Below are 25,787 nucleotides of genomic sequence, written 5' to 3' on the forward strand. Positions count from 1 at the left end.
TTTACAGGTGAATAAAACCGCATTCCGATGCCTCATCGATGCCTCACCGATTTACAGGTGACTAAAACCGCATTCCGATGCCTCACCGATTTACAGTTGAATAAAACCGCATTCTGATGCCTCACCGATGCCTCACCGTTTTACAGGTGACTAAAACCGCATTCCGATGCCTCATCGATGCCTCACCGATTTACAGGTGAATAAAACCGCATTCCGATGCCTCATCGATGCCTCACCGATTTACAGGTGAATAAAACCGCATTCCGATGCCTCACCGTTTTACAGGTGACTAAAACCGCATTCCGATGCCTCACCGTTTTACAGGTGACTAAAACCGCATTCCGATGCCTCACCGATGCCTCACCGATTTACAGGTGACTAAAACCGCATTCTGATGCCTCACCGATGCCTCACCGATTTACAGGTGAATAAAACCGCATTCCGATGCCTCATCGATGCCTCACCGATTTACAGGTGAATAAAACCGCATTCCGATGCCTCACCGATTTACAGTTGAATAAAACCGCATTCTGATGCCTCACCGATGCCTCACCGTTTTACAGGTGACTAAAACCGCATTCCGATGCCTCATCGATGCCTCACCGATTTACAGGTGAATAAAACCGCATTCCGATGCCTCATCGATGCCTCACCGATTTACAGGTGAATAAAACCGCATTCCGATGCCTCATCGATGCCTCACCGATTTACAGGTGAATAAAACCGCATTCCGATGCCTCACCGATTTACAGGTGAATAAAACCGCATTCCGATGCCTCACCGATTTACAGTTGAATAAAACCGCATTCTGATGCCTCACCGATGCCTCACCGTTTTACAGGTGACTAAAACCGCATTCTGATGCCTCATCGATGCCTCACCGATTTACAGTTGAATAAAACCGCATTCTGATGCCTCACCGTTTTACAGGTGAGTAAAACCGCATTCCGATGCCTCACCGTTTTACAGGTGACTAAAACCGCATTCTGATGCCTCACCGATGCCTCACCGATTTACAGGTGAATAAAACCGCATTCTGATGCCTCACCGTTTTACAGGTGAATAAAACCGCATTCTGATGCCTCACCGTTTTACAGGTGAATAGAACCGCATTCTGATGCCTCACCGTTTTACAGGTGAATAGAACCCCATTCTGATTTGCATAATGAAGCTTAACCTTCAAATGCATAGATGAAATGTATGTTACTAAAATCAGAGTGCAAGTGAGTTCCCAACTTATCCGGAATGCTCTCTGAACGTAGTTTCAAAACAACATTCCATGGGTGGGTCTTATTTCGGATCACATGTGCTTTGCATTTTAATCTTGAGATAAGTCTGTACCACAAAACACAATGAATAAACACTATAATCCCAAAAAAAACATATGGCTTCTGTCCGTCAATGCTTTAATTATACCCAACTTCCCATGGATGAAACGTGCCTGGATTTTGGTCTGAAAGCCTCAAAAACATTGATTAGTCAAACATATATTCCCTTTGGTTGGGTTCATTGCTTGATTGAGCTTTCCAAACCAAAAACTAACCCTTGGTTTTCTTCTTTCTTTCATGGCACCAGAATGAATTTTCTGCAGCCATCAGACGCGCACATGAAAATGTCTTGGTGATATTCTGTGCCTAATTGTAACAGCCAGCGACACAATGACCTTTGTCAAACAGGAAGTTAAAGAAGGCGTGAATTTGAAGGCTTGACCTTGTGAAGGTCATCTTCATGAGGGCACAGGCCAGTCTCACCGCAGCATGTGGCCTCCATTAACCTTTGAATCGAAATGAAACCGTCGGCATGCGGACGCTAAATTCACAGCCGAGGTATGAAACCGTGGTGCTTCGAGCAGGACTGGGGGCGGGCTGCCAAGCCAAGAACACAATCTAATACCTCAACTGCACAAGCAAACAACACAGCCCCATGTGTCACTGTTCAGCGTATTTTAATCATTCGCTGGGCACACACATACATGAGGAATAAAACACTAAAACACACACAGCATTATCACAAAAAAAACCTAAAAAGCCATTTACAGCAGAGACACAGCAGAAACTGTGCTGTGGCATTTCTTTATTCACTGGGAGCAGTCAAAAAGGACAAAAGACTAAAAAGGAGGAGGAGGAAGATGATGAAGATGGCGGTCACTTCATGCTGTTGAGGAATTTCGGCTGCTCCTCTCCCCGGGGTAGCAGCAGCTCCCCTCCGATCTTTGGACCCGTTTTCTCCTGGATGCAAAGACAAGGACGGAGTGAGTTCTGTGTAAGGGTCCAGGGCAAATCACAACATTTTAAGAATACTGAAATGGGATTAAAAAAAAAAAGACCAGAAACCTACCTTCAGCATGCCGTCCCTCTCCCACTTGAAAAGGCCACAGTTGCTGAAAGATTGAGCATTGGACTTTTAAAACATCCTCCTAAAGTTGCCGATTCCTGAATTTCAGGTGATCAATCCAGCCCTGGCTGGAGTGGCAACGTAATCCGAATTCCCGATATTACGAGTTGGTGTTTGGATCACATCAAAATCAAAATCTGACATGAAGGATTATTTTCAACATATTGTACCTGAATTGGATAGCTAAGATACACTCTGTGAAACAGGATTTAAACCAGAGTGATAAATGTTTCAATGGGTAGCCGTATCCATGAGTTTGTGGCAGCTAGTCCGGTGAGATTGCTCTATAGCCACAGACAGACTTACCTGCAGTGCTTGTGAGGTAGCCGGTCCAGTGAGATGGCCCTCTGCCCACACTGGCACCTGAAGAAGCGCTTTAGCGCGTCGTGCCAGTGGTAATCGTGCTTCTCCTCCACACACCTGTCCAGCGGCTTGAAGTATGTGTACTTGCACTGTTGACGAGAGAGGAAGTACGTGCCCAGTTCACTTCAGGGTCGCACACTGCCTCACCTCCAAGGCTGGGTGTCCACATGCACACAGCTGTTACTCCTCTGTTTTACCTCTTCCTTTTTTAAAGCCAACAGTCTGGAACGCTCAGCTTTTCTTTTTCTGTGTAGACCATTAGCTCACCGTTACACAGGTGAATAAAACCCCATTCTGATGCCTCACCGTTTTACAGGTGAATAAAACCCCATTCTGTGAATAAAACCGCATTCTGATGCCTCACCGTTTTACAGGTGACTAAAACCCCATTCTGATGCCTCACCGTTTTACAGGTGACCGCTCGGCACTTCATCTCTCGGATGTTCCTCATCTTCTCCTCCATCTGCTCTTTCTTCACCAGGGGATCAAAGTACTGCTCCTGGAGCTGGAACTCAGCCTGCGGTGGTGGGGGGGGGTTGCACACACCAAATATGCAATCAGTACACAGGTTAAGGGCTCACCACACACATCATAGATATACAATCACTTGACTAGTTATGGACTCACTCCACACACCACAGATATACAATCACTAGACTAGTTATGAGCTCACTGCACACTTAACAAATGTACAATCACTGGTTAAACTGATGGTGAGTGAAGTTTTCTTGGACACAAATGGAAATCGGCCACGCACACTGCTACACAAGGGTTCACAACACACTGGAAACACATGCAAGGAATGGAGAACCTGAATCCATCGCTATTATCAAATCTGAAACTTATCTGTCAGAACAGGGTGCCACTGACATCACTGTAGACATGCCCTAGGGCTTCATCAGAACTACAGCCCGTGAAGCTTTAAATCACACGCGCGCGCACACACACACCGCACACGCACACGAGGCGAGATGGTGTGCATTTGAGTGTGATGAACGGTGTGTTTTTTTACATTATGCTATATGCGCTGGGAACACCGCATTCTCAGTGCACCAGGACACGGCTGCCTCACCGCTTGCAGCGCCCCCGTGTGGCGGGACTTGGCGTTGAGGATCTGTTGGAACTCGTCCGACCGCAGGTACTCCAGCTGCGCGCGGCGCTTCTTCAGGGCCGGCTCCTCAGGCTCCGCCCCCGCCTGCTCACCTGCAGACACGCCAACGCAGACAGGCAGCTGTGACCGGGGTGTCACCATACAGGTGGATGGGACAGCAGTGTGGTGCAGTGGTAAGGAGCAGAGCTCATAACGTAAAGATTGCTGGTCCGATTCCCTGCTCAGGCGCTGCTGCTGTACCCTTGACCAAGGCACTTAACCCACGACTGCCTCAGTAAATATCCAGCTGTATAAATTGATAACACTGAAATCTACTGTATACAAGTCATTCTGGATGAGAACTTCTGCTAAATGACTATAATGTAATGTAATGTAATGTACAGCATCCCAAATGCTGGCTTTCTTGATAAGGACAGGGGTGTATCGGTTGCCAGGGGTTGCGGATGACGTCAGTGGAGTAGTGCCTATCCACCAATGAGTGCCCACCGGAGGGATGGAGCTCACTTCCTGTCACATGACTTCCTCTCCACTGTACGCACCTTCTGGTGAGGCCCGATTCTGTTCCACTCTCTTGGCGATGTCAGTGTTGTTGGGTCTCTTGCGCTTCACGGCATTCGGATCTTCCTTGGCGATGGCCTGGCCCTTCTCTCGCAGCTTTCTCAGGGCGGCTAACTGGAGAGAGGCCGAGGCTTCAGTACCACAGGGTGAGCAGACAGACAGACAATCAGACAGACAGACATGCACACACAGGGCAGGCCTGTACCTTGGCAGCCGAGAGGCTGTGTGAGGGAGGGGGCGGGGGAGGGGTGTGGTCAAAGAACAGGACGTCCTCCCCCTCTGTGAAGCCCCGCCCCAGTGTGGGGGTGTGGGGACCAGTGGGGCTGCGCAGCCCCTTGGCGCCCTCACCGCCCGCTTTCAGGGGCGGAGACCCCGCCACCCCCACAGGGCCCGGTCTGGGGGCTCCAGCCTTCCCACAGTTCTGCAGGAATCTAGAGACAGAGAACATGGAGACAGTCACTTAAACAGACCCACATTTACAGAGCCAGACACAGAGAGACAGACAGAGCCAGACACAGACACACAGACAGACCTCTTCTGGATCTCCTCAGCTCGTCTCTTCCTGGCTTGCAGCATCTGCTGTTTCTGCTGTTTGAGGAGCTCAGAGGCAGAGATGGACTGGATTCCAGCCCCTGCAGAACCTGTCGAACCTAAGAGACCACGGCTCAGTTACTACAACTACACCAGGACTAACTGTCCCAATACACAGCCACAGACTGTCTTTAGTGGGCTATGATAACAGAGGATTTGGTGTACATTAAGGGTCAATTTGGCATGTGTTGAGTGTCTCTTTAGGGGTTATGCTACCTGAGGGCTTGGTATGTGTTAAGTGTTTCTTCAGGTTCAGGGCTCCAGGAGTGGGCATAGATAGAAGGCCTTTAAAGTCGTCTGAGCAGCCAGACACCTCGCTTCCCTGCATGGCTACAGAGAGAGAGGCAGAGTGTCAGGAGACTGAAAGCCACTGAAAATGCTTAGTGAAACAAAAGGTCAGGCACACCCATAAAAGATAGCGTTTCCTCCTGTTTGGAAGTATAACGCATTCATTTCCTTACCGATCCTCTTCGCCTCGGTGACGAGCTTATCCGCCCCTCTAACGAACAGATTGCCCAGGGTTGTCTGGCCGGGCTTCTTGGGTTGAGAAGCTGCCCTGCAAACACAACACACCAAGAGTCGCGCTTCAGCACAGCGGTCAAGTAACGGTGTCTCAGAAAACCATTCTGGTAACCTTGTGGTGGGAGTGTTCCCTGCAACACTGCAGTGCCATGCCCAAACCAAGTCACACACTTTAAAAACAGCTAAAAATTGCTTCCTGTGCATTGGGCAGCTTGGGGTGCTGGCGTCCTGGTGTTCTGACCAGGGGACATGCTGTCCGGATGCTTCACACCACAGAAATCAGAACCGTTTACTCTCATAATTTACTTACTTATTAAACATGTTGCAGGTCAATTACCCGATTCTGAGGATCCTTCAGTGACCAAGTGGGACACCCTATTTAAAAACAAGTCCTGCTTGGCGGTACATTCTACCCTAAACACACGATCTAGGATCAGTTTATCTAACCCGCAATCACTCATTTACAAGGTAAGTACTGATCCAGGATCAGCGGCGCGGACTCACAGAGAGGCCGCGCACGCCGCGGAGGACACGCCCCCGTAGTGGAAGCCGCTCTGGCACAGGCGCTCCTTCAGGCTGCCCCGCCCCCCGCCCCGCCCCGGGGCCTTCCCGGAGAAGGTGGACTGCAGCTCCGCCCTTTTGGAGCTCATCTTCTTGTACTGGGCCTTCACGTGGTACTGGCAGAACTGGCAGTCATACTGCAAGAGATGGGGGCACATAAAGTGTGTGCACATAAACACTATCAATAGACAAGCGTACTACCAGCAAACTGGAAGCCATTTCTCCATTATACACACTGCAGTCAGTAACCACACCCAAACATCATTACATTCAATTCCCTCACCTCTGCATGTGTCATTTTGTCATTTAGCAGATTCTCTAATCCAGAGCAGCTTATATAGGTGTTTTATGTTATCCGTTTACACAGCTGGATATTTACTGTGGAAATTATAGGTTAGCTACCTTGCCCAAGGGTACAACAGCAGTGGCTCAGCGGGGAATCGAACCATCAACCTTTCAGTCCCAAGCCCTGCTCCTTACCCCTACGGCTCACAAAAAACTAAACACACAATGCTGATCTCAGATCAGTGCTCTGAGGAGAAACGGCACTCACCAGGTTGACCAGCTGGCTGCAGGGGTCTCCATTCTTCTTGGTAGCCTTGCAGGTGCCAAAGTCCAGAGCCTCTCCCATCAGCAGCACCTTCTGGGGGTGGTCCACCGACAGGCACACCTGGGGGAGAGAGAGATCCCAAAAATCAGAGTGCACCCTAACAGAGGGAGCAGAGTGCGCACAACAGAACAACATTATTAACATCATTATGTCATTAAGAAACACAAACACACACATACACACAGGTAAAGTCCACGGTGATTTGTTAGTATGATGCTCATTGTTAGGAGACAGACTGTGAGAGGCACCATCGAGAGAGGGCCCCAGAATAGCAGAGACTCACCCCGTCCGAGCCCTCCTTGGGCTTCATGGGATTAGGGTTGAGGATGCCTATGACTGTGCCCGGGTCAGTCTTCCAGTGCTCCTTATGCACCTCTCCAAACAAGAAGAGGGACACATACACTTCCAGGTCACGGAGGTCGTTCAGCTTCCAGATGCTGAAGGTCTTGCCCTGAAAGGAAAGAAGGGGACAGTGTCCTTTTTTGAGTACACGTGCTCTCAAGCCATGTTCATGATACTCTAACATGTACTCAATGCTTTGACAGCTTGACATCTTAACAAATACACACAATGAGCCACGGCTCACACTGCACTCACACTGCTGTTGCTCTGTGGCGTGGCCTTGCTCACCACCACGGCAAAGGTGACCCAGTCGCTGTCCTCCAGCTTCTCTCTGGCCAGCCGTTCGGGTAACTGCGAGAGCCGGATCAGCCTGCGGTCGGCCATCTTGCGCTCCATCTCCGTGGAGGACACACGGGGCCTCCTGTCAGGGAACGAAGGGCGGTAGTGTAGCACAGTGGTAAGGAGCAGAGCTTTGACCAAAAGATTCCTGGTTCGATCCACCCTTGGGCAAGGTACTTAACCCACAAATGCCTCAGTAAATATCTAGCTGTATAAACAGGTAACATGGAAAAAAACCCTATGTGAGTCACTCTGGACAGGAGTGCCTGCTAAATGCTATAGGTAATGTAATGAATGACAAGTTAAGTATGTGGGTGGCACTCTCCCACGCTTACAATACCATCAGTAAAAGCCCTCATGGAGCCCCACGGCTCCCAATAGGAGAGAAGATTATGACACCACAGATCCCCCAGGAAGCTGGACTACCTGAGCCTGAGGCCTGAGAACTTCTCCACGGCAACATCCTGTGGAGCAGGTGGCCTGGGTGTGGCCTGCCGTGCTGTGGGAGGGGCCAGAGCTGCAGTGGCCGCAGGAGGCGGGGACCTCAGCATGCTGGAGGCTTTACCGCCGGCCCTCATTGGCTGAGACAAGCTGGCACTTGCACACTGTCCTACTGGGCTCTTGTTCTCTGAAGTTGGGCAGCAAACAAGAAATCCTGAAGGAGAGCCATATGTACATGCATACACATTCACATGAACACGCACAGACATGCATACATGTACACGCATTCACTCATGTGCACTTGCACAGACATGCGCACGCACACCTGCATGAACACACACTTGAAAGCACACATACTTACTTGCATGCACATACCAAGACACACACTAGAGCTGCACCTGGTTACCTGCTTTAACCCTGGGTGAGGGCTGATGGGCCGTCCTCGTCTTGGTTTTCAGCAGGTCGGCGTTGTTCAGCTGGGCGGAAAAGGCGGAGGACTCCTGCAGCTTGGGGGGGTTGCTTCTCCGTGGGGCGGCAGCAGGCTTTTCTGTGTGAAACACACCGTCAAACAGAATGCTGGAGTGCTACTGTATTCTAAACACACATTGTGGGATGCATGAGATGAAACGACATGCAGCTTACTCTCTCCAGCATGACCTGCCACACCAAACAACCTGTGACTCTTTCTGGAAAGCAGGGATGTCACACCCACGCAAGTGCGCGTTCTACCTGGCTGTACTGAGAGGGCCTGTTGGGTGTCAGTGCTGCCATAAAAGGTGTCTGCATGAATTCTGCATGCGTCCGTTATGCTGCATGACACACTAAGTGCAGAATGTGCGCAAATGAAACGCCTTCAGAGCCTCTGACTGAACTCTGGAAAACGCACGCAGGCGTCAGGAAAATATGCCATCACCGACACAAGTTAAAGTGACAGAATGCAAGGAAAGACGACCGAGGAACAAAATTCCAAACCATCGGGGCTTGTGATAGTTAACAGTAATGATAGTAGATAACAAAAAAAGCCTCCATCAAGACCACTGCATGATGCAACTACATACCTTCCAAATCCTGTCTGGATTTGTGAAGGCTGTCGCTGGCTTTGGGGGTGCGGGCTGGCCCTCCAGAAAGCTCATCCTCTTCCTCTAAATCATTCACATCCCCAAACAGCGCAGAGGCAGAGTTCTGCTGTCCACCCGTTTCCTCTTCCTCCTCCTCCGGACCCTCATCGTACTCCTCCTCCTCATCATTATCAAACAAACCCTCGAGGTCGTCCGCACCTTCCTGCCCATCCTGGTTGCCCTCTTCGGCCTCGTTCTCCGCCAGGAGTGACGTCAGAATGTCCAGATCATCTTCGCCTGTCACGGATCAGATCATATAAAATGACTCATTTGAAATGAAAACGACAAGATTTTAGCCGTAAATGCTTTCAGGAGATCGCTGTTTGGGCCCCAGACGTCACACCGGAGTCGGCACAATCGGGGACCACCATTGCATCTGTAGCTAGTAAATGTCAGTGGAAAATATGGCTTAATTCCCTTGAGGACAGTCGCTGAACAGCTATGCACTTGTCTCATCTTTCTCCGAAATTATTGCAGTTAGTTAGGAAAGGCGCTTCGGAAGCAGACTATTACCCAACTACCAACTACTTGTAGCTAAATTACCTTACCTTCCATATTTTGAACTGCAATTGGCAATAGAAGGCGTGATAAGAAGGTGACTTAATATCTGAAAGAACAAAGAAATGACAACACGGTGAACAGTCTCCCTAACACGTCATTATTTGCATAGCTAGCCAGCTGGCTAACTTTAGCTCAGTAAATAGTTAACTATTCGAACCATATTAACAGAGGGAAAAGTAACGACCGGCAGATAAATTCCATTACCTAACTCTGCGACTAAATAATATGTCATGTCATGTCATGAAAATTAGTTCAAATAGACAGATTCTGCTTTCATTCACATTCATAGTTAGCCAACTAAGCTATTCAATCATTTCTAGTCTGGCTAAACAACTACCCCTTTTCCGCACTTGACGTCCCAACAGTCATTTACTAAATGCTGTCTCCTAGAGAACCTAAAGATATGTATGAGGTTTTAATGTCCAGCTTGACTCAGAAAGAGGATACAAATTGAAAACATTATAACTGTCCTTTACCTTCCTTAGTGCAGTAATAACTTCTGCAGGAAAAAAGAACAGCTGAAATGTCGCGCCAACCTCAAGCCCCTACCACAACTTAGGAAGCCACCTCCGCGCCGGTATAAAAAATAAGCTTCAAGATCAGAAGCAACATTTTTTCGGCTGGATACAGATACATTGTAGAATATGACACTATATCTGTGGGTAGGTGTATGACAGTTCTTACTTCTTCAATTTTCCTTCTGCGTCTTTACGGAGATTTCTTCAGGCGCTGCGTAGATGCATAGATGTGTATACTGTCTGGATGGGTAGAAAGTGAGCGCCGGTGGTTGGATAGGTACATTCTGAGTAGCACCATGTCTAAATGATGTTCCTTTTTTAAATCACTATTATGTGTGAGTGTGTGTGTTTTTTTATTTTTAATTTTTATTTTTTTGTCGCCGTGCTTTCATTCAGGAGCACCCAAAACACGTAAAATGGGGTAAATAAACGACTAAGGGTTTAATGATTATTTGGTTGACATTATGGGGGTTATATGAAATGAGATCATCTCTTAAGCGTGGCACTGTATTTTTAGATGAAGTTCAAGGGTTTTGTGGATTTTCAACCTGGTTTGCGAAGCGGTTTGCGAAGACTATAAGTAATTCCCATTTGGACTGCGTTTCACGACACTTTCTCTTCCCTTCATTACCAAAAGAGGGCAGCAAGAATACAATATGAAACAACGCGCACTGCTCTCGTACCCATTCAGACTGCCTTTGAACGGCTGTTGCTTTTACAAAAATGATCACCGAAACAAATCACATTGTATATCTTAATATTAGAAGAAGCAGTTGCGGTGGTTCACCTACAGAAGGAGGGCAGGCCAGTTTACCATAATTTCACAACTTGCCTATAGGATTTGAATAATTTACCATGGCGCATATTTGGCCTGTGACTGTAAGATTCTTTTGGATTTTTGGAACCTATTTGAATATTTCTAAAGGCCTTAATGAAGAATGAGACAAACGGTTTGGTTCCATTTCAATTCTAAGGGCTACAAGTACAGCTTTTATGCACCGATGTCAAAATACCTTTTGAATCTTTTAAACCGGTGTTTCTCAATCCTACTCCTGGAGCCCCCCTGTCCTACATATCTTCTATCTATCCTTAATCCAAACACACCTGATTGAAATTAGTGATTAAATCAGGTGTGCTCAGCTAAGCAAAAGCGCCACTGATGAGTTCAGGCAGTTAGGTAGAGCAGGGAAAGATGGAAAACGTGCAGAGCAGGGGGGCCCCAGGAGCAGGATTGAGAATCAGTGTTTCAAACTGTTAATGACATTAATTTTGAATGTGTTGACACAGGTTGCAGTTTCAGTTATCAGGATTAGACTGCTTGCAGAGGGGAGCCAGGCATCCTTAATTTCCCAGCATACCCTGCAGCTCAGAAAGTGTGCGGTGAGCAGAGGCGGGCCGCGGGGAACAGGCCTGGGAAAACGACCTGCAGGTCATCAAAGGCCCTGAGTGACAAAGTGCCACATTAGCGTTGCGTTACTGGGCAGATGATGACACAGCTGTGAGCGGAAGGAGGGAAATTACACAGTACTGTCTGTGCCTTTGAAGAGAGGCCACCTGAATCTGCCTGCAGATTCCTCATGCTTCCACCTCGAAGAATGCCTCTTGCGCAGTTATTGAGACCTCTGTGCTGCGGCAAAGCAGTGCTTTACTTTTTTTTTTTTTTTGGTACAAGTGTATGTGTGGAGGCTTAAAGGGACCTGAATCTTACTGTATGATTAATCATGCACCATGACCTCTGGAGTGATGCTTTAATGCTGCTGGTCAGTTTTAAACATGGTATGAGCAGGTCTTACTGTGTGTATCTGCCTGTCTGGTTCTGCTGGATCTCCCCTGATAATGAAGTACTTCCATGTCATTCAGTGTATTTGAGGTCAGTAAGCCAAACATTTTAGTAAAATTCAAATATACCTTCACTAAAAAGATGAATGAACGACAAAAATGATCTGTTTTACTAGAGGGAGAAACAGCTCCACTGCCCAGTACATTAAAACTTCACATAGTTTTAGGGACACTGAATGGGTACATTCTACTCTCAACAAGACACCACATATTCCTAAATGAACTGACTACAATCTTATTACCTGTCTGTTTCAGTTATTTCAATTATTATTTACCAACATTTTTAGCTCTGATTACCACTATTAAAATTATTGTTATCATGTATGTTGATAAATTGTCACTGTATTTATTCACATAATTACTGTGTTTGCTATGAGGTATAGTCATGCAAGAAAACATATCTAAACTGACCTGAACTGGAGGAGTGAGGGAGGCCAACTGTGAGGGAGTTGCTGTAAGTGCACTCCTCTAACTGTCAAGGGAATGAAATCCTGGTTCTCTTTGATATCTGCTTCTTCTTTTCCAAATATTATGTCAACAAAAAGATTGAATGTGAGAGGATGAGCCACAGACATTGAGAGAACATTTCCGTTCCGTGCAGAGGCAGTTAACATTGTCATGGTCAGCAGTGGTCTGAATTCCCAGTGGACACTTTATACTTGATTAGCATTTCAATCTTTGACCTGTCAGTGAAATAGGGATGTTGTTTCCGTAGAGTTTATCTGTCCATTCAAATCTGAGCTGTGTCTTTCTGAGCATCTCTTTGGTCGTTTCCTACCCTGTGTTTATCAGGGAATGTGTTTTTCTCTCGAACTCTGTTTTCTTCCATTTTTCCTGCATTCCACCTCAGTGACTGCAGTAATGACCCATTGATTCTCACACTGAAGGGGGACATCATCCACACTGTCATTAACATTCTTCTTCCAAACACCAGGACCACTGTGTGCGTCAGAGACCCACCTGAAGCTGCCTGATCGTCTCTGAAATGTTTGAATGACCTAACACTCAGTTTCCTTCGCATTTTCGAAAAGCACCTACGCCGCTCTCTGCGGCAGGAACACATGAGGCTACGGTGACATAGGGGAACAATTCTCTCGCACCAAACTTTCCCGAAACATTTTCTACCCTCTTTCTAGTACCTGGCTCTGAGGACTCAAAAAAAAGCGGGAAACAAAAGGTCAGCTCAGCTGTCTGCCCAAACAGAGTCAGTTACATTACAATTGTTTTGCAGATGCTGTTATCCAGAGCGACTTCCAGTACTAAATAACAGAAGTGTATCCATCCAAGTTGAACAATGTCATGAGCAACGATGTCAGACCAGGCTAAGAACACTCCCGGACCACAAAGTGTGAGTATAACACTATACGAGCCCTACCACAAGTTAACTTGTGCAACCTGACTAGAACAGAGCACAAATGACTCCACCTGTCCCAGCTTTCATTTCTCTCACTCCACACCTGTTTGTAATCCCTGTGACCCCCCACCCACACTCTTCCCCAGCACTGTACAGCCATTGCATCAGTGCTGGGGAGTGAGCCTCTCCTCTCACAGGAAGCAGGCCTGTATTCTGCAGATCTGAGCCTCAGCTGTAGCTGGTGCCCTTATGATACCAATGCAAATAAGGAGCAAACAAACAAGACATCAAGTTCCTTAAAAGTAAACACGTCAAGAAAAAATAACTTTTTCAGTGAGAGCTCTCTCTATGGTTGTCCCTCTCTCCCTTTCCATTCCTGCCCTGAGCGAAACTGGGTCGTGTGAATATCTCTCATTCTGTATTGTCTCGCATTTTTAGACCCAAAACCCCCCTTTCATCCTTGTAATGGAAACTGTGCGCTGGCAGCAATGGATCATGGGAATGGGGGAATTCCTGCATTCTGATGCTCAGTACAGGATAACCGACCAATCCTAGCAGGTCTCAGCTGAACCTGTGCATGTGTCTGAGCCCGGGTGGCTCGTTAAAGGATATGGTCCCAAATAATTTAGGCTGTGGCATGTAGCAGCTTGGCTTAAGAGTGTACCCATGGGGACAGGACACAGGCCAGCCATGCAGGGGGGCAAAGGGAGCCAGTTCTAAAGTCTTGACCGCCTGGGGAAGAAGTCTACAACATTTATGTGCTGGCAGTTAGTCACACAGATAAGCTGAACTTGAATCCGCAGATTCTTCCGCTGCCCTGAAGTGCTGGGACAGAGAGGGCCTGTGTGTTTTGCACTGTCTGTAGTGTTTGAAGAGGGGCTCCATTCTCTCTGCTCCAAACTCAACCCCTTCCTCCAGTCTGCTACACTGCCAACAAGCCACAAATCATCCATTGATAGCAGAATACAAGTGACACTTGAAATATGTTTTCCCTGTGGTGATGTTGTTGGGCTGGGGGTGGGGGTGGTGGTGGGGGTGGGGGTGGGGGTGTTGGTGGGGGCGGGGGGGTGGGGGGGTGGGGGGTTTGTGGTGGCGTGGTGGCAGCCCTAAATTGAGGCATCTGACATTGTTGAAGTTCACTAGTCAAACAGCACGCTTCAGATCACTGAGGATTGTGGGAGTGATGTTTGTAACTGGAAGTCAGCACCTAACTGGAGGAAGTCCAGGAGTTCCTGACCACATTGGAAATTACAGCCTGGCTTCGTTCAGCGCACGACGGAGGCATCAGCCAGGTGTCACACGGGAGCTTTGATGGACCAGACGTGTGTTCACACGAGAATGTCCATCAGACACAACAACAGCTGATGGAGTGTTGTCCACAACATCAATCTCCTGACTATGGAAAACGTGGTTATAACGACATACAAATCATGATATCATACAGACAACAAAATCAGTCCAGAGTGCTTAGCTGGTTCCCAGGGTTGTGGTCCTGCTTTTTGCTTGTGGTTTGGCCTAAAGCATTTTTCAGAGATTTAAGTTAAAGGACTGTGATGGCCTCTTTCTTAAGGCTGTACCAGAAGACTTTCTGCTCGCAGTCATTTCAAGAAAGGTGACAAATGGTGTATGGTACATATGTCATGGCTTCATTTGTAAATCTGACTCAGGTGTGTTTTTACAAGCCCTTTTTTACCTTGCAGTGTGATGTGCTTCTGCTTGTCTCCTCCCCTGAAGGTTGTGCCCGGGTCTCAGTGCGCACCCCTGATGGCTTGTCCACGCGCTTGCAGTTCCACAGAGAGTCTTCACGGCTCACTTACACACCCTCACATTCCTACGCAGTAAGGGATTATAAAACGTAAACCCATTCCAAACATGAAGCCTGGTTTCCATGGGAACACATGTAGAGGTCAGTGGCCTTAGTTTTGTTTAACAGTATGTAGTTCAGTTTTACAATCCCTGAGTGGCTTTAACATTCAAAGCCGGAGAGTTCATCATCTAATGAAAAGAATGCCTACGTACATCTCTGTAAGAACTGTAGCATATAATTTGTTAAGTGCTTCCATGGACATTCATTATCAAGTATTTATATTATTCTTACATTAAAATGTCTAAATGTCTAAACTCTCTGAGAATTCATATCCAAATGTAATGTACTTCTTAGTACATCATATTTTATTCATATTTTGCTGTTTATGAAACAAGGTTGTTTAAAACTGTGAAGTCAGCACTACCATGACAATATGTCATTATGAGAAAAATGTATGGCTAACTATATTTATGTGTGTTGTTTTATTGTTGCTGTAGTGGAAACGTGAAGCATTAATAACCTGACATCAATCAAGCAATCATTATATATTCATATGTAACTAGAACCTGCTGCAACACATAACACTAAATAATCATCAATTTTAAAAAAATGAAACAAGTTTATTTTGGGGTGATTTTAGAAAGTTATTACATTATCAGTTAAACTTATTACATTACAAAACTTTCATTATGTAGAAAAAGTGTTACCATCTAACATAAAAACTACATGCTAATATAATAAGTTATTACATTATATGTAAAAAGTTATAATATTATCCATCACATTTTTTTGTTATGTGGCAGTTAATTACATTATCCACTTTTATTACATTATTAACATTATAATGAGTTCCGTTATCAAGTGGTTATTACTGTATAAGTTACAACAAAACTTTCCAAACAGTCATTCTTCTACAGAAACCATGCCTCAATAAACCAAAAAAATTATCAGTGTCACAGTGTAGGAGTGGGGTTGTGGCAGGCATGTTGAGTTTGTGGTTGGAGTGCTGGGTTATGTTAGGTTTTTGGGTGTCAGTTTTAATTTCCATTGGTCTCGTGAAGTCCGTTTCCAGTGTCAAAGAGGTGTGGCACAACGTAGTCCTCGTAGTGGCCGTCAATCAGCTTGTCAGCGTTGTTCCTGACAAACCAGCAGTCCACCTTCTGCCTCCCGTTGTAGAGCTTCCTGCTCTTCCTCACCACGGAAACCGTCCGCTCCTTGATCTTCAGAGCAGGGTCAGGGGGCGGGGCGAGGGAGTGGTCTGGCACAGTGTCATTGAGGGGGGGTGTTATTAGCCCCACCTCCTGATAGAGGAATTGACCTGCAGGGAGAAGCAAGGGCTTAGAATTCCGCTGCACCATGGAAAAACTTCTATCGCTTTATTTCTATCTCTGTCCACAGTGAAATGTGAGCAAGGCAGCTTAAGTAATTCCATCAACACCAGAACTCCTTGTCTGCATGACACCTGGACCCCTGAGAAAAACCTCATTCGACACAAATCACAGTGATTTGTTTACTTGCAGAATGCGTAATGCTCAACTGGATTTTACTGCACAAACTCTAAAGTGAGATAAAGCTCTGAGGTGAAGGTCTAAAGCTGATAAGCTGTAGCAGTGTAATGCAGTAATTATTTTGGACCCATCTGCTGATGCTGTCAAGACTCAGGGGCCCCTTGGAGTGCTTGGGCAGGCCCTTACTCAGAAACCCCTCGGGGACATGGGACAGGCCCTTATCCAGGAACCCCTGGAAGTCTTCAGACAGGCTTTTACTCAGAAGCCATGGGGGGACCTTGGACAGGCCCCTTTCCAGAAGCTGTTGGGAGTTCTCTGACAGGCCCTTAAACAGCTGCCTCTGGGAGCGCTTTCCCTGAAGCCCCTGGGATTGCTTGGACAAGCTCTTTCCCAGAGGCCCCTAGGAGTACTTGGGCAGGCTTTTACCCAGAAGCCTCTGGGAGTGCTTAACCAGCAGCCTATGAGAGGGCCTGGACAGACTCTTTCCCCAAAGCCCTTGAGAGTACTTACCCAGCAGCCCGTGAGAGCGCTTGGACAGGCCCTTGCTGTTGGAGATGTAGAAGCCCAGATGGTCCCGCTGGTATGGCGCCGGGTTTTTGTACTGGTGGACCAGGATGACAAAGGCGATGGTTCCCTGCACCGTGACGGTGACGTTGGCCCTGCCCACGATGGCCACGCCCAGCCCGTCGGTTTCCACAGCGGCCGTAGTGTCACACGGCAGTATCATCCGATCTGCGCCGTCCAGGATGACCTTGCGGGGGGTGATTTCAATGTAGGCCCGTTTGGGCCGGGCCACCACCACGGTGATCGTGCTGAAGTAAGTACGCTGCTGCTTATGGCTGTGGGCCGGTGCCGGAGCTCCAATCAGCTTCCCATTCACCGTCACCCCTGGCAACCAACCATCCAGTCCAGATTCATTCAGCAACCTTATTACATTACATTATTGGCATTTAGCAGAGGCTCTTATCCAGAGCGATTTACATAGGTTACAATTTTTACATGTTATGCATTTATACAGCGGGATTTTTACTGAGGCAATTTTGGGTTAAATACCTTGCCCAAGGGTACAGCAGCAGTGCCCCAGTGGGGAACTGAACAAGCAACCTTTCAGTTACAAGCCTTCTCACCACTATGTTACAGTTCGGCCCCATATTCAGGAGTTACCCATCGGTCTTAGCATCCTCACCAGAGTTTTCGTGGTCGGACACCAGTCTGAGGACGTGCCCCGGCTCTCCGTTGATGTTGAAGCACACAGTCAGCTTGCTGAGGGGGAACTCCACCACAAAGTGTGGGTCACCATCAGCTAGAGGACAGAGTCAAACACCATAATATCAGCCTGTGCTAAAGTATTTGTATCAATGCGCTCCTAACCTGCATTTAAGATTAATATTGATTTGATCTCTCGGTGAGAAGGCGCCTGCCTCCCTGTCATCTGCTCAAACTGCAGACCATCATTAGCTTTTAGCCCCATCTCCCCTCCGCAGCGTTTCAGACCTGGCTCCGCTACAAGCCGAGAGCAGTGTCATTTAAACAGTCCCTGATAATTACCGTCTGCAGAGACTCAAAATGACAAGCCTTTCCAGCACAGAGAGCGGGAACACAGTGATGTCTGTGTCTTTTAAGTTTGACATTGAGCCAAATAAGAGACCAGCACAAGAAACAAGCAGAGCAGCTGTGTCCCTCGGCCTCTGCAGCGAGTTCATGACCCTCTGACAGCTCAGATAGGAGAAGAAGAAGCGCTAAAAAAGAATTCACCTGATGTTTTGGAAATGGTGATGGATTTCTTTATCGGTTTCCCCACAGATTTACCTGCAGATAAAACACAGGAATAGGAGTAGAAGCTTTAGAAGAAGATGTTAAAACCCACAAACTGATGTTCAAATTGCTAATAGGTGAATAAATAAATAAAAGATCTTTACAAATCATCTTACATAATTCATGGATATTTGTTTTCCAATGGCAAAAAGGATAAATAAAAAAATGTTATAACGTTGTACTATGGTTGTGCAACAGATGCATTCAATATTGAACACTAAATTGATAGACAGCAGTAGATTTCTTACCTGGTTGCTGCTTACATAACAGTAGATATCACACCTGGTTGCCAGTTAGATAGCTGTAGAATTCTCACCTGGTTGCTAGGTAACAGTACAGCTCTTACCTGGTTGTTCAGTCTTTCTGTGGAGACTCTGGGCTTGATCTCCGATGGTTTCCTCCGACAGGTCGGTGGCGGCGCTGTTTTCAGGTGCGTTGCTTGGCGCGTTGCCGTGGAGCTGGGCATCGGCCATCTCCAGGACCATGCAGGTGAGAGGGGTGAGGAGGTTGTAGGCCAGCGACAGGTTGGCCACCTGCTGGCCCAGCTCCTCCCTTTCCCGGCGGGTCTGGCTGTGCCGCCGAGACCTCAGCCCGTCCTTCACCCTCAGGAGGCCCCACAGTCGCTCCACGTAGCCCGTCGGCCCATCGCTGGCTGCCTGTTCCCGCCCTGCCGGCCCGCTGTCGGCCGCCCGCGCCTGCCTCAGGGTCACGTCTGCCTCCAGCACCAGGCGCCTGCCGCTGCTGCTGGCCGTCACCTCTATGTGCACGGATTCTGAGCTCTGATTGGTCAGCTTGCCCGCGACCACCATTTCAGAGCCGTTGAAGTAGTTGGTGAAATGGCTCCGGGTGACGTTCTGCACAGAGCCCTCGGTGTAGCCCACCTGGATATCTGTCAGAAGCGGCGAGCCAATGCCATCATAGAACCTGCCGAGTGGGAGGCGTCATTAAAACCAAACACTGAGGGGAAGTCACTGATGGTTGTACAGCAATCTGATTATTAACCCTTCAACCCAATTCAAGACATTCTCAAATTCACCATTCACCATTTCCCAGAATTCCTCATTACCGATCTTTCTCTGTTCCCAGATCCCATAGTGCCCAGATGTGTCAGCTGTGTCCCACTGTGTCAGCCCCCGTGTTTTTAAATCGATTTCATATATTACACACGTTTACAGGTACATTTTAGTTAACAAAGTAGCTGTGCTTCCTAAGGTCACTTTGTTGTTAGAGGTTTTGATACCAGAGCCATAAACAATGTACCATATATAGAGGTAATTTCCAGGCTTTCAGACAAAGTAATTTCAGCTATTTCAAGTGCCTTCCTTTGTCCATGTCTTTTTGCCTATGCTCCCATGGTCAAAACCTGGGTCAAGATAGGGAACACTGAATTCAAATAACATAGTAGCAGTACTATGAGGTAAGGGAGAGGGAGAGCATGACTAGCAGTAATGTGGAGTCTGACAGAGAAAGTATAGCCCATGTGAGGTAGACGTGTGGGAAGGGGAAAGAGAGGGGGAGAGAGAGGCTGTGAGAAGGAGGTAGATGACAGTATAGCTCATGGGAGGTATAAATTCATGGCAGAAGGACAAACGTTTTGAGCGTGTCTTTGGTATGGGAGTCATGATGGATGCGGCACATCCTGCCGCAGTTCTCCACAGCCACACGCTCCAGCAGGCGGTAATCCACATCCTTCCCGATGCCCACGGTGAAGACGCAGAACCGCTCCTGCACTGCTGCGCGGGTGTTGCTGAGGATTCTGGGAGACTCGAGTTCGCCCACGGTGGGCGGGCCGTCCGTCAGGAGCAGGATGACGGACACGCTGTTGGGGTGCGCACCTGGGCTGGACACCTGGGCGCTTAGCAACGAGGAACTGGTCTGGATGGCTCCGTTTATGTCAGATCCTGGAGAGGATGGATTAATTTCTTTTATTGTTTGATTCATGAGTCATGATTTAAATTTGCACAGTAGAGAAAAGTACGCTTCTCTCTATCAGGACGTGGAGTGTTCCTTGCACACTGAAGGCTTGCATGTCTGGAGAGAACTGATGACCCACGGTGTTACTCCCTCCTACTCTGACTCTCCAGGAGAATATGATCTCCTGCATCCCTAATCCTGTGACCCTCCTTTAGCTGGTCCATGGGTTTCCACAACCTGTTTCCCTGAGGGGTACCATGTCAGAGACTGGTTCTTTGTTGATGGTTCTCTGAGTGTGTGTTAGATCTGCCGGTGGTTCTCTTTGCCAAGTTAAGGTTAGGCCCTTTAAACTCAGTGTAATTGTGCAGGGAATTGTGCTGTGTTTCAGTGGTCATGAACACAGAGGCAGTGCTTACCTCCACTGGGGGTCATCATATAGATGAACTTCTTTGCGTCTCGGATGTTGTTCGGGGTGACGGTCATCAGCTGGCCCGGCTGGCACACCTTGACCCGACTGGAGAAACTCACGAGGTTGAAGCGGTCATTAGGGTGAAGGTCCCTCAGGATCGCGAAGAGAGCCTCTTTTGTCTACGAGGAAGCAAAAGACATAAACACAGCCTGCGGAAGGGCATTCAAATATGCCCACCTAACCAGAAGATCAGTGGATACTGCAGGAATCTATTTCAGACAGAAAAAGCCAGATTAGTGAGACGATCTCCACACAGGCACTGACAGAGTAATGCAGTTTTAAAACGGCAAAAAGCTTTCAAGATATGTTTGAAAGACTGTCTGTCGAAAGGCTGTACATGGGCTGCCTGGTGCTTCACCCAGTCTGTTTATTCCATTTCCAAACACAAATGTGCTATACCTCCTCTGAAATAAAACACACTGGCAGATGTTGGGATACGTGAGCCTGGTACCGATAAGCACTGACAGACTGGAGTCTGCAGCAGAGAGATCTGGTGGCTAATTGATGATGTTCAGACCGCGACAGAACCTTGAAGCGGAAGTCACCTGTCTGATTTTGGTTCCCATCATGGAGGCGCTGGTGTCGATGACAAGCACCACATTCTTTGGGACCACAGGTAGATTTTTTGGTGCGAGGTAGTGCACGAAATGTCCGTTCAGGAACTGGAAGAGAGCAAAACTGACTGGGAAACTTCTCATGTTGTGGAGTACTCAGTGCAACTTCCATACCCTCATCACCTTCAACACATGCATACACCTTCTACATCTTCTACACACACACACACATCTTTTACATGCTAGTTTGAAGATTACACAGTACGTACACAGATCTGAGATTAGTTTCTAAATGGCTCCTGGATATGTACCTGGATATCGCCAATGCCCAGCTCTCTCTCCACTTCGTAACGCACAATGAAGTCTCCCAGGTTGCCGCTGGTTGCAATCGTAGCCTGCTGAACGATGCTGGGGCTGAAGGTGATCTTGCAGGAGGTTCTATTCCGCTGTATCACCGTGGAGACGGGAGGTGTTAGCTTAGCTGTGGAAAGGGGGCCAGAGTCAGTAGGGACTGAAGTCCCGCGTGCGCGCACACACACACACACACGCACACACACACACGTCAGAGATGCAGTCTCACGCTGATACACCTGTCCCTGAAAGCCGTACCCTGTGCTTTGGCTCCGCTGCTGACCGCGGCAGCGCTCTTCTCGTTCTGCAGCGGCAGCACCTCTAGGCGTGTGATCCGGGCGTGGTCGACGATGGTCACCTGGACGGTCAGCCTGCTGACGAGCTGCTGTGGCCGGAGGCTGGTCACCAGCTCGTACCCGCCCAGCCACCTCTGCAGCAGCACCTCGTACGTCAGCAGGAACACCGCCTGGCTCTTCGCTGGGACACTGACCGCCACGCGGAGCGCCTCCACGTCATCCTCGCTGCACGGGGAAAAGTCGTGACTCTGTCACTCTCCCAGCACGACTGCATTCAAACCAGAGGACCTTGCTTCTAATTTCAAGGTGGGAATAGGTCTCGTCTCCATTATGCCCGACCGTAATTTACGCAAATCAAAAATCTTGTTTTGACATTGGTATGCATTTTGATCTCGACCTGTCAGCATGAATCAGTGACGTCTTTTTCCCATGACACCTTGACATTAATTTATGTGGAAGAAAAAAACTGAAATACTGTATGACCAACTGCTGAAGAAGTGCCTCAGAGCAGCTCTGCTGTAGCTGTACAGAGAGCAAACTGTAACACTGTAACATTGTATGGAAGGAGTGCCACTGCAAAGGCAGGTTAAACGCACAATTTACCATCTCTGTAATCCTGGAGGTAGAATTTGGAGTTGGAAGTAATGTCAGTTATTCAGTCAAAGGGACTCTTGTACCTTTCACCACCTGCTCTCTCTTTTTGAGACTTGGCTCCTCCCTCTTTGACCAGCTTGACCCTCTTCTCCTTGAGCCTGATCTCACCGGGGTAGACCTTCCCCCCAATGATCCTGTGAATAGACAGACAGATCCTCCTTTACCCTTTTCTCGTGCACCAATGGCCTGTGCCACCTTGGATTCTCTAAGTAAGTATGGGTCAGGGCAACAGGAGACGTGTTCAATCAGAGCCCAAACGCATTATGACATCACCCCAGTCGTTAAGACAGTGCTTTATTTTTCTGGTGGGCCTCTAAAAACTGACAGCTTGTCCAATCTGCCAGTCTTATCAAATCACCACACTAAGCCACACTCTAGGACAGGGGTGTGCAAACCTCTCCTGGAGAGCCACTTGTCCTGCATGTTTTAGATCTCTCCCTGCTCCAACACAGCTGATTCAAATGATCAACTCGTTATGAACTTCTGAAGCTGCTTAATAACAAACTGATCATTTGAATCAGCTGTGTTGGAGCAGGGAGAGATCTAAAACATGCAGGACATGTGGCTCTCCAGGAGAGGGTTGGCCACCCCTGCTCTAGGACATTAAAGGTGGTGGAGTAACAGACCAGCTGGCACTACATAAAACATAGACACTATCCAGCTGTACTCAAGTGTTTTGCTTGGAGACACTATGCTCCTGTACACATGTGATAACCTTTGAGACACTGTCCAGCTGTACTCACACAGTGAAGTGGGAGACACCATCCAGCTGTACCATACTCACATAGTGAAGTTGGAGATGTAGGCCGCTGTGGGGATCTGGAAGTGGAATACCCCCTCTGTGGCCGCGGAGTGCCGGTTCAACATGGTGCAGGACACAGAGGTGACGGCATAAGGGGAGATTACAGTTGTTTTCACAGAGAGTTCCTGGATGTGAGGTTTTGTTTCCTGCAGGAAGGAAACACCAGAATTATGCAGTACACCTTGAGCTGCTCAGAGGAAAGGTGAAGATGTATCACCTTCCTCAGCACACCATCTCATGTTCTTGCTATGGTTTACCAGTGACAGCTGTAGCCTTGTACTGCTGAAAGCGATGCATGACTCAACAGAGTGAAACCCATTGTGCACATGTGCACTCAGTGATATTCACTTCTTCCTTACACTGCTTTTAGATTAGTTCATTGGAATCATTCCACTCATTATTACACAAATCAGGAAATGCGTAATCCGCAAGTGTTGTCCTCAGCCTCTGAAGGCTACCTCATCTGCAACACAGTGTAGCCTAGCGGTAAAGAGCAGGGCACTTTGCAAAGTTATGTAATGTACCACACATGAGGGTGCTGCCTTACATACTTCATCCACCACATCGTAGCACATCAGGTCATTTTATTGCTTCTGATTGACATATACTGTTTTTGTGCGCTCTCAGACAAAACGCATCATATCCAACGTGCTCCCGTTACACTGGCCAACTACACAAGTCATGAAAGGGTTACTGGGATATTAGAACAGACGGTATATCGCAGTAAAACAACTCGTACGCATACTGAACAATGCATTTAGCAAAATATTACGTATAATAAATGATAACGATTTTCACATTGAATTAGTAAGACAATAAAAAAAGGATTAACTAATAATGTTATACGAGATCTGATATTACATAAAGCGTAAAAACATCAATATAAAAATATGTCATTTAAGTCGGACCACGTTTACCTTGTTCACTAATGTTTTGATCTGTCGCCGAACTCGGAGAGGAACCTTGAAATAAACAGAACAATGTCAAAAGCCAAAAGGAATAATATCCTAATCCCCAGACATACCCAAGGAAATCACGCAAGACTCACAGTACTCAAGTCCGAGTTGGGGAAGATGTCATCCTCAAAATCAATATCCTCATATTGCCCGGAACCAAACGGAGCAAAACACAGCAGCAAGAAAACAACACTCAACATCAGGTTAATATCCATGTTTCTCACATTGACGGGGGAGAAAACCGCACACACTGCGCGAAATATGGAACTGACTGATCCTGAATTCAGGGGTTGGGGAAACTTCCAGCGGCACGCCTATCTTCACACGCTACACGCCGGGCTTGGAGGTGAATTTTCTCCGGTAGAGGGAATTAACCCCCGGCCTGAGAATCGCAACACTGTAATTACAGCAGAGGCACTTAAACCCACTTCATCCCCGCGCTTTGTTCCTTTCTCCTACAATTAACCCCAAGGCCATAAACTACACTTTAAGGGCAACATGTAATTTATGTTCAGCTGAACATAAATTACAGAAGTAGATACAACGCAGACATATAACATATGTCACTGAATAATTTTCACTGATTCTCAATCCTGCTCCTGCCCCCCCCTCCCACCCCCTGCTCTGCACGTTTTCCATCTTTCCTTGGTCTGCCTACCTGACTGAACTCATCAGTGGCACTTTTGATTACCTGAGCACACCTGATTTAATCACTAATTTCAATCAGGTGTGTTTGGAGTAAGGATAGACAGAAGATATGCAGGACAGGGGGGCTCCAGGAGTAGGATTCAGAAGCACTGGAACTAATGACGCATTTCTAGAACGCACAATCGTCGGGTATAATTTTCCGTCAAACACATCATAAAACTCCAAGGCTGTCAGTTTTACTCCTTCATGAAAAAATCTACTTTTAAAGATACCGTGCAACTGTCTAAGATACTGAAAGATGTATTCGTTAATTTATTTCAAGACTGATGTCTACATGAATGTCAATCGGCAATAATAACCTAACAAGGTCACACGTTTCTGATAACCGGTGGATCAAGCGTGGTTTATTCCACGCACAGTACTCAGGTGATGCAGGTCTTGTAGACCTTTGACATCCGAAATGTATTTACAAATATATTTCGAAAGTATTTGCAGTTAGTTATTTAGGGGATGTAAAGATATGCAATTAAGTAGAAAATACATTTAACTTACATGCAGTTATAGAAAAATGACATAATGGAAATAACGTATAATGATTCTGGAAATATATAAACAAATATACATACACCTGCATACATAGCAGATCTTGGGAAGGAGCCATTGTTTCCATTAACATGGAAATGCATTCAAATGCATTTTGCACTCACGTACTATATTCCTTTTAAGACTGCATGTCAAATGGTCAAATACTGCATGAAGTTGTTAGGACTCGAGCGTTATCACCAGTTTAT

General features: G+C 47.2%; 2 protein-coding genes across 2 annotated transcripts; both read right to left on the reverse strand.

Moving 5' to 3' along the window:
- Positions 1-2,144: 2,144 nt before the first annotated feature.
- On the reverse strand, positions 2,145-9,559 carry mcm10 (minichromosome maintenance 10 replication initiation factor). Its single transcript, XM_036520516.1, has 19 exons — positions 9,499-9,559; positions 9,026-9,187; positions 8,891-8,974; positions 8,239-8,379; positions 7,818-8,019; positions 7,308-7,473; positions 6,994-7,161; positions 6,654-6,770; positions 6,044-6,237; positions 5,479-5,573; positions 5,234-5,347; positions 4,959-5,067; positions 4,632-4,857; positions 4,408-4,540; positions 3,830-3,960; positions 3,161-3,274; positions 2,701-2,846; positions 2,338-2,380; positions 2,145-2,228 (listed from the first exon to the last, which is right to left on the reverse strand). The coding sequence occupies exons 1-19, from the start codon at positions 9,503-9,505 to the stop codon at positions 2,145-2,147; spliced, it is 2,436 nt and encodes an 811-aa protein (XP_036376409.1). The 5' UTR covers positions 9,506-9,559.
- A 6,443-nt stretch (positions 9,560-16,002) lies between these two features.
- On the reverse strand, positions 16,003-24,563 carry LOC118772129 (inter-alpha-trypsin inhibitor heavy chain H5-like). The gene is given in 15 exon segments (XM_036520395.1): positions 16,003-16,347; positions 17,048-17,425; positions 17,724-17,840; positions 18,293-18,346; positions 18,571-18,600; positions 18,699-19,276; positions 19,944-20,253; positions 20,683-20,854; positions 21,281-21,397; positions 21,601-21,770; positions 21,899-22,192; positions 22,621-22,724; positions 23,375-23,538; positions 24,310-24,354; positions 24,441-24,563. Coding segments are annotated over 15 exon segments (2,937 nt in total). The 3' UTR covers positions 16,003-16,066.
- Between the last annotated feature and the right edge of the window lie 1,224 nt (positions 24,564-25,787).

The sequence above is a fragment of the Megalops cyprinoides genome, chromosome 25, assembly GCF_013368585.1.
Source record: "Megalops cyprinoides isolate fMegCyp1 chromosome 25, fMegCyp1.pri, whole genome shotgun sequence".
Taxonomy (NCBI): Eukaryota; Metazoa; Chordata; class Actinopteri; order Elopiformes; family Megalopidae; genus Megalops; species Megalops cyprinoides.